The sequence below is a fragment of the Micromonas pusilla genome (assembly GCF_000151265.4).
Source record: "Micromonas pusilla CCMP1545 genomic scaffold MICPUCscaffold_1, whole genome shotgun sequence".
NCBI classification, from domain to species: domain Eukaryota; kingdom Viridiplantae; phylum Chlorophyta; class Mamiellophyceae; order Mamiellales; family Mamiellaceae; genus Micromonas; species Micromonas pusilla.
In genome coordinates this window covers 1,249,498-1,259,968 of record NW_003315882.1, presented here as the reverse complement: position 1 = coordinate 1,259,968, position 10,471 = coordinate 1,249,498, and the positions used below count along the sequence as shown (strand labels likewise).

The window sequence follows — 10,471 nt, the reverse complement described above, 5'->3', positions numbered from 1 at the left end:
CCCGGCGTATTCGCCCACATCTCCGGAGTACTCGCCGACATCGCCGGCGTACAGTCCGACGTCGCCGGCGTACAGCCCGACCTCTCCGGCGTACAGCCCGACGTCGCCGGCGTACAGCCCGACGTCGCCGGCGTACTCGCCGACGTCTCCGGCGTACAGCCCGACGTCGCCGGCGTACAGCCCGACGAGCCCGGCGTATTCGCCGACGTCTCCGGCGTACTCGCCGACGTCGCCGGCGTATTCGCCGACGTCGCCGGCGTACAGCCCGACCTCTCCGGCGTACAGCCCGACCTCTCCGGCGTACTCGCCCACGAGTCCGCAGTATTCGCCCACTTCCGTGGGCTTATCTGACGTCGAAAACGCTCCGACGCGGTCGCCCACCTCGCCGCAGTACTCGCCGACGGAGGGCGCGTTCTCGCCGATGGAGACGACGGAGAAGGAGGAAGAAGAATAAACTTGACGCGCTGGCGCCGCGCGACGACAACACATAGAAAACAAAAAACCGATTCATCAATAATAGAAACGATACACGCGAGCGACTTAACGAGCGAACGAACGAACGAACGAACGAACGAACGAACGATCGCGTGTGGTAGTCGTATCATTACACCGCGTCGAGTCGTCGTCAAGGATACTCCTCGTCCGGGATGATGGGTTTCGAGAATCTCATCGTGTCCGGCCGGCCGCATCGCTCCATCACCACGTTCTCCTCCACCGTGTCCGGCATCGCCGCCGCGATCGTCCGCCGCAGCAGCAGCTCCTTGCTCCGCTCCACGCGCGGCGGCTCCAACAGCGGCTCGTACGCGTAGATCGCGCCCTGCTTATACTTCTTCGCGAGCTCCACGACCGCGGCCCGCGCCGCCTCCGCCTCCTCCGGCGTGTACGCCAACACGAATCCGTCCTCGCGCCAGTCCTCCGCGAACCCGAACGCCTTCCACCACGTCCGCGGCTTGGGGTCCAACGTCTCCAGGTCCTTCTCCATCCTCGCGTTCGCCGCTTTGTTCGCCTCGATGTCCGCCTTCTCGCCCATCGGGTTAAATCCCGTGAGCGCGAACAGCCGCGTCTGCGTCACCGTCCGCGGGAACAGCAGCGGCCACTCAAGCGGCTCCCACTTCGGCGGGCGGCTCGAGATGGGTCGCAGGTACAGCGTCACGTGTGGCATCTCCGTGACGTCGGTCCATCCGTCGTACGCGCCCGCCCAGAGCTGCTTCAACATCTCGACCTTGCGCCCGGGAGGGAACATGAGCTCCTCGTCGTCCACCCAGTACGGGGGCTTGCCCGCGGCGCCCTCCGGGGGGCCGCTCGCCGCCATCGTGCGCGTCGTCGAGGGGCCTTGCGACGATCGCCGCCGCGAGGGGGATCGCGATCGCGCGAGGGGCGACGACGCGACGCCGCGACGGAGCGCGACCGCTGAAGAGCTCGCCGCGAGGAGGCCGGCGACGACGCCGAGCGCGAGAGCTCGCGGGCGGCACGAAGAAGCGGCGAGCGCGGCGGATCGAACAGACGTTGGGGCTGTCCTCGTCGACAGGCGCGCCAGCATGCGCGGCGTGTTGTGATTCACGTCTTCGCCCGACGCGAGAAAGTTCTGAGAAAGTTCCTTCGAAGCGCGCAGACGACAGACACCTGCCACAGACCAACAGACGCGGACGACTCTTCTGGTTTTCGGCGGGACGGCGACGGGTCCTAAGCACCGCGAATGAACGAACGAGCGCGATACGTCGCGCGCGCACACAAACGCTACCGCATCCTAGCTAGTCGTGCTCTCTACCCACCGGCGCGTCGGCCCGGCGCGCGCGTCGCCCACCCCCGCGCTTCGCCTCCGCCCCGCCCCCGCCGCCGCCGCCGCCGCGCGCGCCGGCCCCACCCTCGCCTCGTCCCACGGCCCGTTGATCTGCGCCTTGTACCGCATCATGCGCACCAGCATCCTCGGCGCGACGTGCGCGATGAAACACGCGACGCACGCGTACGCCGCGACCGCGACGCGCCCCGTCCGCCCCGGGACGCGCGACGTCGCCGCTGCCGCGGCGAAGTGAAGGACGAGCGCGAGCGCCGCCTCAGGGTCGTTCCATACGAGCGAATGTCGGGGTGGAGTTGAAAGGCGTCAGAAGCGGAGTTGAAAGGCGTCGATGGTGGGTATTGAAAGCGAGGGGTGGGCGGAGAGATGCGCCGAGCAAAGTCCTTAAGGATCGGCGTTCACAACGCCGACGCGGTCGTATGGGGACCAGTGTATAGGACGCACCTCCGCGCGAAATGCGCGCGTCGACGCCCGCCGCGCGTCGCTTCGCATCCCCTGAACCGTCGCGAACATCGTGACGGACGTCAGCGCGCACGCGCGCGCGGCCGCGGTGGAGTCCAGCCGCGAGCACAGCAGCGCGGACGCGAGCGCGGCCGCGGAGAGGCTGACGCCGTTCCTCGGCGGCGTCGCGGCGTCGAAATCGTCGCCGCCGCCGCCGCCGCCGCCGCCGCCGCCGCCGCGCTCGCGGCGCGCGTAGTCGAACGACAGCACGTGCACGAACAGCGCCGCGATCGCGCCCGCGACCGCGACGTCCGTCGACACCGCCGCGACCGCCGCGGCGCGGAACGGCGCGGACGACGCCGCGAGCGCGGCCGCGAGCGCCGGCGCCGCCGCCGCGATCCGCGCGCCGGCGACGCGGAGCCCCATCCTCGGGCCTCGCGTCGCCATCGCGCCGAGGAGCGCGCACGCGGTCGACGCGACGTTCGCGGCGAGGACGCGCGCGGGCGCGACGCGCCCGGCGTGGACGTGCGCGACGGCGACGGACGCGAGGACCGCGCACGCGAGCTGCGCGGAGACGACGCGCGCGACGGACGTCGCGGCCGAGAGCGATCGCGGGATCACGCGTCCGTTCACGACGACGCGCTCGAGGAAGGAGTCGTCCGTGTGGTTGTCCGGGTACGGCTGCCGCCTATACGGCGGCGGGGAAGGGACGGGAGGGGGAGGGGGGGGTCGGCGATCGTCGATCGACGCGGGTTGACGCGGGTCGTCCGATGGAGGACGGACGGAACGCGACGACGACGACGCGGGCGGGCGGGGCGGATCGTCGTCATCGGAGAAGGACGGACGCGCGGCGCACCGGTACAAGATCCGCTCCCACTTCGGCGGTGTCTCCTCGAGGTCGCTCGTGGACGCGACGCTGGAGGAGCGCGTGCGGACCTCCTCCGAGAGCGACATCTTCGCTCTCCGCTCCCGCGCGCGGCGCGCGCCTCCCTCTCTCCGCGGGGGGGCGCTCGCGCGAGTGGCGCGGCACCGTGAAGAGCACACGCAGAGTGCCGTCTGGCAGTCAGGTAGATGAGGGTCTGGCGCGGATGGCGCTTCCCGCGCGTTGTCAACTCAGATTTTGAATCTCAATAATGTCTGCACCCCCCCCAGCTGCGGCATTGCGACGCGCGCGCCGCGACCGAACGAACGCGCCGCGTTCGTATCGCGAGAGCTCTCGCTCGTCACGTCACGCGCGATGATGCCACGCCGACGCGGAGGTGCGCCCCCGCTCCCCGACGATCCGCGAGCGCGCGAATTCAAACCCGCGCGAATCTCGGAGCGACAGACGGGATCGTTCTCTTCTCTCGATCCTCGCGCCGCGCCGCGATCTGACCCTCCCTCCCCACCCCACCGCCGCACGCCAGGCCCGTTACCGCGCGGCAGAGGCATGCTCGAGGCCGCGCTCGCGGCGTCGGAGAGCGCGAAGAAAGAGAAGGTGAGGTCCGCGGCCAAGGCGGCGGCGCGAGCCGCGGCGGCGGCGACGCCGAAACCGACGCGGCCGCCGCAGGCTGCCAAGTACGAAGAGTTCGCGTACCGTCCCGCGGGGTTCGCGAAGCGCCCGGGACTCGCGGCGACGACGACGACGCCGTCGGCGACGACGACGACGCGCACGCCCGCGGTCGATCGCGAGCGCGCGGCGCCGCGCCCGGGGACGGACGACGCGCGCGGAAGAGAAGAGCGAGACCCGTCCGCGACGCGGCTGGCGGCGACGCGGACGCCGCCGAGCGCGTGGCGCCCGAAGCCGACGGCGGCTCCGGCGACGGAGGCGGACGTCCGCACGCCGCCAGACTCGCTGCCGCCGCCGCGGGATAAGCCCCCGCCGGTGACGCAGCGGCGCGAGAGCTTGGGGGGGAACCCCGGGCGCGTCGCGCGGCGGATGTCGTTCGACGACGACGCCGCCGTCGGGCGCGACGGAGGGAAACGCGCCGCGGCGGCGGCGGCGGAGACGAAACCGACCGCGTCGCCTCTCGCGCCGCACAATCGGCTCAAGATCACGGTCGGCGAGCTCGAAGGCCGCGGCGCGGAGATGCGCAAGCTGACGGGAGAGAACTCGCTGGAGCCGCCGTCGACGAGGAGGAGCGCGACGACGGACGCGATGGGCGCGGGGCTCGTCTCCTCCGCCGCCGCCGGGACGACGGCGACGACGAAACGGCACGACCCGTTCGCGTTCACGGACGAGGCGAAGACGCCGCGGATGTTCGGGCCGTTCGCGAGCGCGGCGAGGAACGCGGCGGCGAACGCGGCGACGAACGCGACGCACGACGCGACCGCGCTTGCGGTCACGCCGGCGCAACCGCCGCGGACGCCCGGGCTGACGAACCTGGGAAACACGTGCTACCTCAACGCGACGCTTCAGGTGTTGTGCGGTTTGGAGTGTTTCGCGCGGGACACGTGCGCGGACGCGCTGGCGCGCGCGCCGTTCGCGGACGACTCCGTGTATTACGCGATGCGGAAGCTCGTGAAGGCGAGGAAAGAGAAGGAGGCGAACGCGCGGCGGCTGAAGGTGAACGCCGCCGCGGACGCCGCCGTCGGGTTGGCGCCCGCGACGTTTTCGTATCACACGCCCGCGCCCGGCGCGAAAGGCGCGCCCGGCGCGAACCAGTGGTCGTTATCCCCCGCGGAGGTGAAGCGCGCGGTGACGCGGCGGCACCGCCGGTACGAAGGGTACGCGCAGCACGACGCGCACGAGTTTTTGTGCGAGTGCATCGACGCGCTCGAGGAGGAGGTGACGCGGATGTACCGCGTCGGCGAGCTCGACGCCGGCGCCGCGAGCGGCGGCGTCCCCGCGCCGGCGCCGAGCATGGCGATGGCCGCCGCGGTCGGGGCGTATAAGCGCAAGGCGGCCGCGGAGGCGACGACGCCGGAGCAGACGCTTCCGAAGCGCGCGACGGGCGAGGACGGCCCGCCGGCGACGGCGACGGCGAACGACGCGGCGGCGGCGACGACGACGACGCCCGACCCCGCTCCCTCCGCGGGCGCGACGATCGTTCCCTTGCACCGCACGCTGTGCCCGACGCGACGGAACTTCACGACCGCGGTCGCGGCGACGCTGACGTGCGACGCGTGCGGGGACACGTGCGTGAAACACGAGACGTTTCGTCACCTCTCCGTGGAGATTCCCGTCGGCACCGGCGGCGGCGCGGCGGCGGCGGCGAGCGCGGCTGCGAACCTAGGCGCCGTGCCGTTGGAGTCGCTCCTGAACGGTTTCTTCGCCGCGGAGACGCTCGAGCGGACGTGCGAGAAGCCCGGGTGCGACGGCAAGCGCGCGACGCTCTCGAGGAAGATTGTGCGCCTCCCGCGCGTCCTCGTCGTGCACCTGAAGCGGTTCCGGTTCGTCGAGAGTCTCTCCGGTGCGAACGACGAAAACGCAGACGCGGACGTCGTGCTCGGGAAACACGCGGGGGCGGGCGCGCTGCGAATGGCGAAGATTGTCAAGCGCGTCGCGCTCCCGATGAAGGTGTCGCTCGCAAACTTCGCGTCGGGCGACGCGCTCAAGGGCCCGCCGCCGCGCGCGTCGACGGACGCGAACGCGGACGCGGACGCGTCGCCGGCGGCGTCGCCGGCTGATGCGCGAATCGCGAAACGCGCGCGTCTCCTTGGCGACGCCGTCAGCGGTTCCGACGACGACAGCCGCGGCGCCGGCGCGACGCGGCACAGCGACGGCGAGCTCTCGCGCGTCGCCTGGGGCGCGAACGACCGCTCTTCACCGAACGAGGATGACGAGTCTGAACCGATCGACGAAGCCTCAGCGGCGGTGAACCACTTCCGCGACGACGGCTCCCTCGTCGGCGCCGCCGCTCGCGCGCAGGCGGGGGCGTACCGCCTGCGCGGGATCATCTCGCACATCGGTAGCACGTTAGACCAAGGCCACTACCTCGCGCACGTGAGAACGGACGACGAGACGTGGGTCTCGTTCGACGACGAGGACGTCAAGGATGTCGAGACGGCGGACGTGTTCAAAGGCGGGATGGAACGCGAGTGTTACGTCGCCACGTACGCGTTGGAGTGAGCGACGCGCGCGTGGTGCGACGGGAGCGTACACTACTGTTGTGTTATAGCTAGAGCATCGTTGAATTGCACGCGTCGCGAACCACGACCACGACCGCGTCCGCGCCGTCTCAACTCGCGCCGCCGCTCTCCTCCGGCGGAAAGTCCTTCGGCGCCGGCGGCCAGAACTCCGCTCGCGGCGTCTCCGGCGCGCCGAGCGCTCTCTCGAAGTTCCGCGAGAGCCGTAAGATCGCGGCCAGCGCGAGCGCGCTCGCGGCGTCGCCGCCGTCGATCACCTTATCCTCGTCCCTCTCCCCGCGCCAGATCGCCTCGAGCGACGCCCTCGGCAGCCGCCAGCCGCCTTTTTCTAAACGCGGGATGACCGCGTGGACGATGGCTCCCAACCGTTCGTTCCCCTCCGCGTTCTCCGGGATCCACGGCACCGCGGCGAGGGTCTCGAACAGGACCTCGTTCATCTTCAACGCCGCCTTGACCTTCGCCGCGTGCTCGCGCTCCTCCGCGTCCGCGGCGGCGGCGGCGGCGGAATAGACTTTCGCGTCCGCGCTCGACGTCGACGGCGACGGCGCGGGCGCGGTCGGCGGCGGCGTCCAGTCCCGCGGCGGGCTCCAGTCCCGCGCGTTCGCGACCGACTCCGGGAAGTTCTCCCAGTCCCCCGCCTCCCACCTGAACTCCGACGGCACGCCCACGTCCTCGAACAGCGTCTCGAGCTGCCTCGCGACGAGGTTCCGGCAGTCCCCTCCCGTCGTCTTCAGCGCGAACGGCACCAGCCGCACGCCGCCGGGCACCGACTCGTCGCGGACGTAAAACTTCAGCCGCTTGTTGCCCCTCTCCGGCGTGGACTTGCTCTTCGTGACCGCGTCGAGGATGCCCTGGATCACTTTCAGGGACTCGTCGTTCGTCTCCGCCGCGCCCGCGAGCTCGGGCTTGTCGCGGAAGAGATCGGGATGGACCTTTTTCAGGAGCGCGCGCATCGCCTCTTTGAGCGGCGGCGCGTTCGCGTTCCGTCCCCGCTTCTTCTTGCCCTTGGACTTCCCCGCCTTGGACGCGAGTCCGCGCGTCGTCGGGGGGTCGCGGCGGTCCGCGGCGGGGTGGGCGGCGACCCACCCTCGCGCCCACGACGCGATTCCCCCGCGACGTCGGCGGACGACGACGGACGATTCTTCCGGTTGCCCTAACGACGGACGACCACCTCCCGCGGCGCCGCGGACGGCGCGCGCGGCGGCGGCCGCGGCGCGGACGCGATGCGCGATGCGCGCGAGCATGGCTGAGGACGTCGCGGGCGTTCGCCTCGGGGCGGCACCGCGGCCCGCCGCGTGTTATGGCGGACGACGGGTGAACGTTATTCGCGTAACAACGCGCCAGCTTGCAGACCCAGCCCGGCCGAGGAGCTCAACTTCTGTTTGAGTTTCTCGGGGCGAACGACCTCCGCCGGCGCCACTTCCGCCCGCGCTGCCGCACGCTCGCGACCGCCCGAGGGTGAGATGAACGACGAATCTAAGCGCCGTCGGATTGATCCGCCCGCACGCGAAGCGCCGGGCGGCGACGTCGACGACAGCGCCCCGGGCGGCGGCGGCCTCGAAGCGCGCGTCAGCGAACTCGAAGAACTGCTCAAAGCCACGAGGTCGGAGCTCGCGCAAACGAAGGAGGAGCTCGCCGCCGCGAAAGCGACGATCGCGGAGTACGCGGAGATGCACCCGACGTTCGACGTGAACGAAGATGTCGCGAGCGTCGTCTTCTCGCACGTGACGGACGTTCGAACGCGTGTCGCCCTCGCGCAGGTGAACACGGTGTGGAGGAAGGCTTCAAAAGTCGCGTCTTCGCTGCCAGCCTCGCTCGACTTCACGGGGTGTCCAAACAAGTTGAACGAGGAGAAGACTTGGTTTATGAAGGATGAATACGTCCTGGGGATTGAAGGCGTGCTCGATCTGCCCGATGCGCATTTTCACCGCCTTCTCGAAGACGCGGGGGCTGACTTGACCTCTCTGGGTGTGCAGAGCAACCTCGGCCTTTTCTACGAAGTCGCGAAGCGGTACGATAAGGCGCTTGACTGGTACCACAGAGGAGCACGTCAGGGCTGCGAGTATTGTGAGAATGACATTGGAATTTGCTACAGACACGGCCACGGCGTGGAGCAAAACATCGACACGGCACTGGAATGGTACACAAAGTCTGCCGAGAAGGGTCACGCCGTAGCACAAAACAACGCGGGCGTTGTCCACCACGAGAAGGGGCAGCACGAGGAGGCGTTCAAGTGGTTCATGAAAGCGGCCGATCAAGGCTTCACTCACGCAGCAGCCAAGCTCGGAAAATGCTACAAAGATGGCTTAGGCGTGGAGAAAAACATTCCCGAGGCGGTGAAATGGTACACGAAGGCCGCGGAGCAGGGTCACGCCGGTGCACAAAACAGTGTGGGCTGTATCCACAACGACAAGGAGCAGTACGAGGAGGCGTTCAAGTGGTACATGAAAGCGGCCAATCAAGGCTTCACTGACGCAGCAGTCAACCTCGGAATATACTACGCTGATGGCCTAGGCGTGGAGAAAAACATTCCCGAGGCGATAAAATGGTACGCGAAGGCCGCGGAGAAGGGCGACACTTACGCGGCAGAAGTACTCGAAGAGCTCACCTCGCGCGAGTGAGCTGGCAGTACACAAAAATCGCCACATGGCATTTTAAATAAGACGCGCGCACACGCTCACGCCGCGCCTCCGATGAGCCCCGGCGGCTCCCTCCCCCTCCCCGCGCTCGGCGCGGGCGTCAGCAACCTCCCATCCCGCGCGTCCACGCCGCTCTCGACGTCCCGCAGGAACGACCCGAACGCGACAGCCTCCAAGACGATCCGCCGTTGCGTCGCCACCGGCACCGTCAACGTCTTCACCTTGCCCGCGCCGACGACTTCCTGCACCCTCGACATGAGCTCGTCCGCGGAGTTTATCTCCACGCCGCCGCTCTCGAGCGCTTCCTTCATCTCCATCGCGAGATCCTCCACGGACCCGAACAGCGCGCCGGTCTGCCGCTCCGCGAGGACGACGCCCTCCAGCGACACGATCCGCGCGGTGTCCGAGAGCGCCTGCTGGTCGAACGACTGAATGTACTGCTTCAGCGTCGTGCTCCCGCCGCCCGCCGCGCCCGCGCCCGCGGCGGTCGCGGTCGCGGCGTCGTCGTCCGTGCTGTTCGACGCGACGTCGAACGTCGGCCCCGAAGACCCGGGAAACTCCGACGCCCCCGCGAACGGGACGTCCGCCTCGTCCATCGAGTCCATCGCGCTCGCGCTGTTGAACAGCGCCTCCAACGCCGCCGCCGACTCCATCGGATTCATCGGCAGCGTCCCCATCGCGCGGTCCAACGAGAACCGCTTGTCCGCCCTCTTCAGAAAGTACCCGAACATGATCGACGCCGCGTACATCTGCGCCGCCTGCAGTTTCGACATTCGCACCATCGTGTTCGAATACGCGGTGGATGCCTCGGGGCCGAGCATACCGAGGAGGTGCTCCTTCACCATCTCCAACGCCTCCACGGAGTGCACGCCCTTCGTGAGCTGGTTCAAGTCCACGCCGCGCATGATGAGCGTGGTGTCGTCCAGCGGCGGGAGCATGTCCACGCCGATCGTCATGAACTTTTGGAGTATCTGCGCGTACATGACGTCCTGCACGCCGCTTCTGCGTTCCATCGCGCGCATCTCTTGAATCCTGCGGAAGAGCACGAGCTCGCCGCCCTTCTTGGGCGCCGCCCTGTCCGCCGCGTTCCCGTCGCCGTCGTCGTTCGTGACGTCGATCACGCCGTTCGACGCGCTCTCCGCGTCGTCGATCTCGTCGCATAAGCGGTCGAGCGTCGCCTCCACCGCGGCGTCGAAGAGCTGCGGCTCGTTGTCGAGGACGTGCGCGAGCAGCTGGCCCTGCGGCGATCCCGGGTCCATCGGCGCGCCCTCGAACCCGGGGGCCTTCGGCGGCTCGTTCGCGGCCGCGCGCGGGGGCGCGAAGCCGCGCGGCGCGCGTCTGGCGGCGGCTCGCGTCTTCGCACCGAAGACGCGAGCCGCGAGGGAGGAGGAGGAGGACGCGACGGCGACGCGGCCGCGCGATGAGGAATTGGCGGATGATGACTTGCCGACGACGACGCGCGGGGCGCGCGCTCGCGGCGGGGCGGGCGCGAGCGCCGCGCGGGAGCTCGCGAGGATCATCGCGAGTC

At 69.6% G+C, this 10,471-nt stretch overlaps 7 protein-coding genes across 7 annotated transcripts in view; 3 read left to right on the top strand and 4 right to left on the bottom strand.

Moving 5' to 3' along the window:
• The window catches only part of MICPUCDRAFT_45178 (uncharacterized protein), a gene marked incomplete at its 3' end in the record, with an annotated part of 5,817 nt that extends 5,363 nt beyond the window's left edge, over positions 1–454 (top strand). Inside the window, exon 4 of the mRNA XM_003055558.1 lies at positions 55–454. Coding sequence (XP_003055604.1) covers positions 55–454 — 400 coding nt within the window. The remainder of the gene's footprint in view (positions 1–54) is intronic.
• A 171-nt stretch (positions 455–625) lies between these two features.
• On the bottom strand, positions 626–1,540 carry MICPUCDRAFT_61522 (uncharacterized protein; the record flags this gene model as incomplete). Its single annotated transcript, XM_003055021.1, has 1 exon — positions 626–1,540. One exon carries the CDS (start codon positions 1,538–1,540, stop codon positions 626–628), a length of 915 nt encoding a protein of 304 aa, XP_003055067.1.
• Positions 1,541–2,179: 639 nt separating this feature from the next.
• Positions 2,180–3,190, bottom strand: MICPUCDRAFT_50433 (uncharacterized protein; the record flags this gene model as incomplete). Its single annotated transcript, XM_003055020.1, has 1 exon — positions 2,180–3,190. The coding sequence occupies one exon, from the start codon at positions 3,188–3,190 to the stop codon at positions 2,180–2,182; it is 1,011 nt and encodes a 336-aa protein (XP_003055066.1).
• A 283-nt stretch (positions 3,191–3,473) lies between these two features.
• On the top strand, positions 3,474–6,287 carry MICPUCDRAFT_50432 (uncharacterized protein; the record flags this gene model as incomplete). The annotated part of the gene is made up of 1 exon (XM_003055557.1): positions 3,474–6,287. The coding sequence occupies one exon, from the start codon at positions 3,474–3,476 to the stop codon at positions 6,285–6,287; it is 2,814 nt and encodes a 937-aa protein (XP_003055603.1).
• A 109-nt stretch (positions 6,288–6,396) lies between these two features.
• MICPUCDRAFT_50431 (uncharacterized protein) lies at positions 6,397–7,548 on the bottom strand (the record flags this gene model as incomplete). The annotated part of the gene is made up of 1 exon (XM_003055019.1): positions 6,397–7,548. One exon carries the CDS (start codon positions 7,546–7,548, stop codon positions 6,397–6,399), a length of 1,152 nt encoding a protein of 383 aa, XP_003055065.1.
• A 621-nt stretch (positions 7,549–8,169) lies between these two features.
• MICPUCDRAFT_12520 (uncharacterized protein) lies at positions 8,170–8,925 on the top strand (the record flags this gene model as incomplete). The annotated part of the gene is made up of 1 exon (XM_003055556.1): positions 8,170–8,925. The coding sequence occupies one exon, from the start codon at positions 8,170–8,172 to the stop codon at positions 8,923–8,925; it is 756 nt and encodes a 251-aa protein (XP_003055602.1).
• MICPUCDRAFT_50429 (uncharacterized protein) lies at positions 8,897–10,463 on the bottom strand (the record flags this gene model as incomplete). Its single annotated transcript, XM_003055018.1, has 1 exon — positions 8,897–10,463. The coding sequence occupies one exon, from the start codon at positions 10,461–10,463 to the stop codon at positions 8,982–8,984; it is 1,482 nt and encodes a 493-aa protein (XP_003055064.1). The 3' UTR covers positions 8,897–8,981.
• Positions 10,464–10,471: the final 8 nt, after the last annotated feature.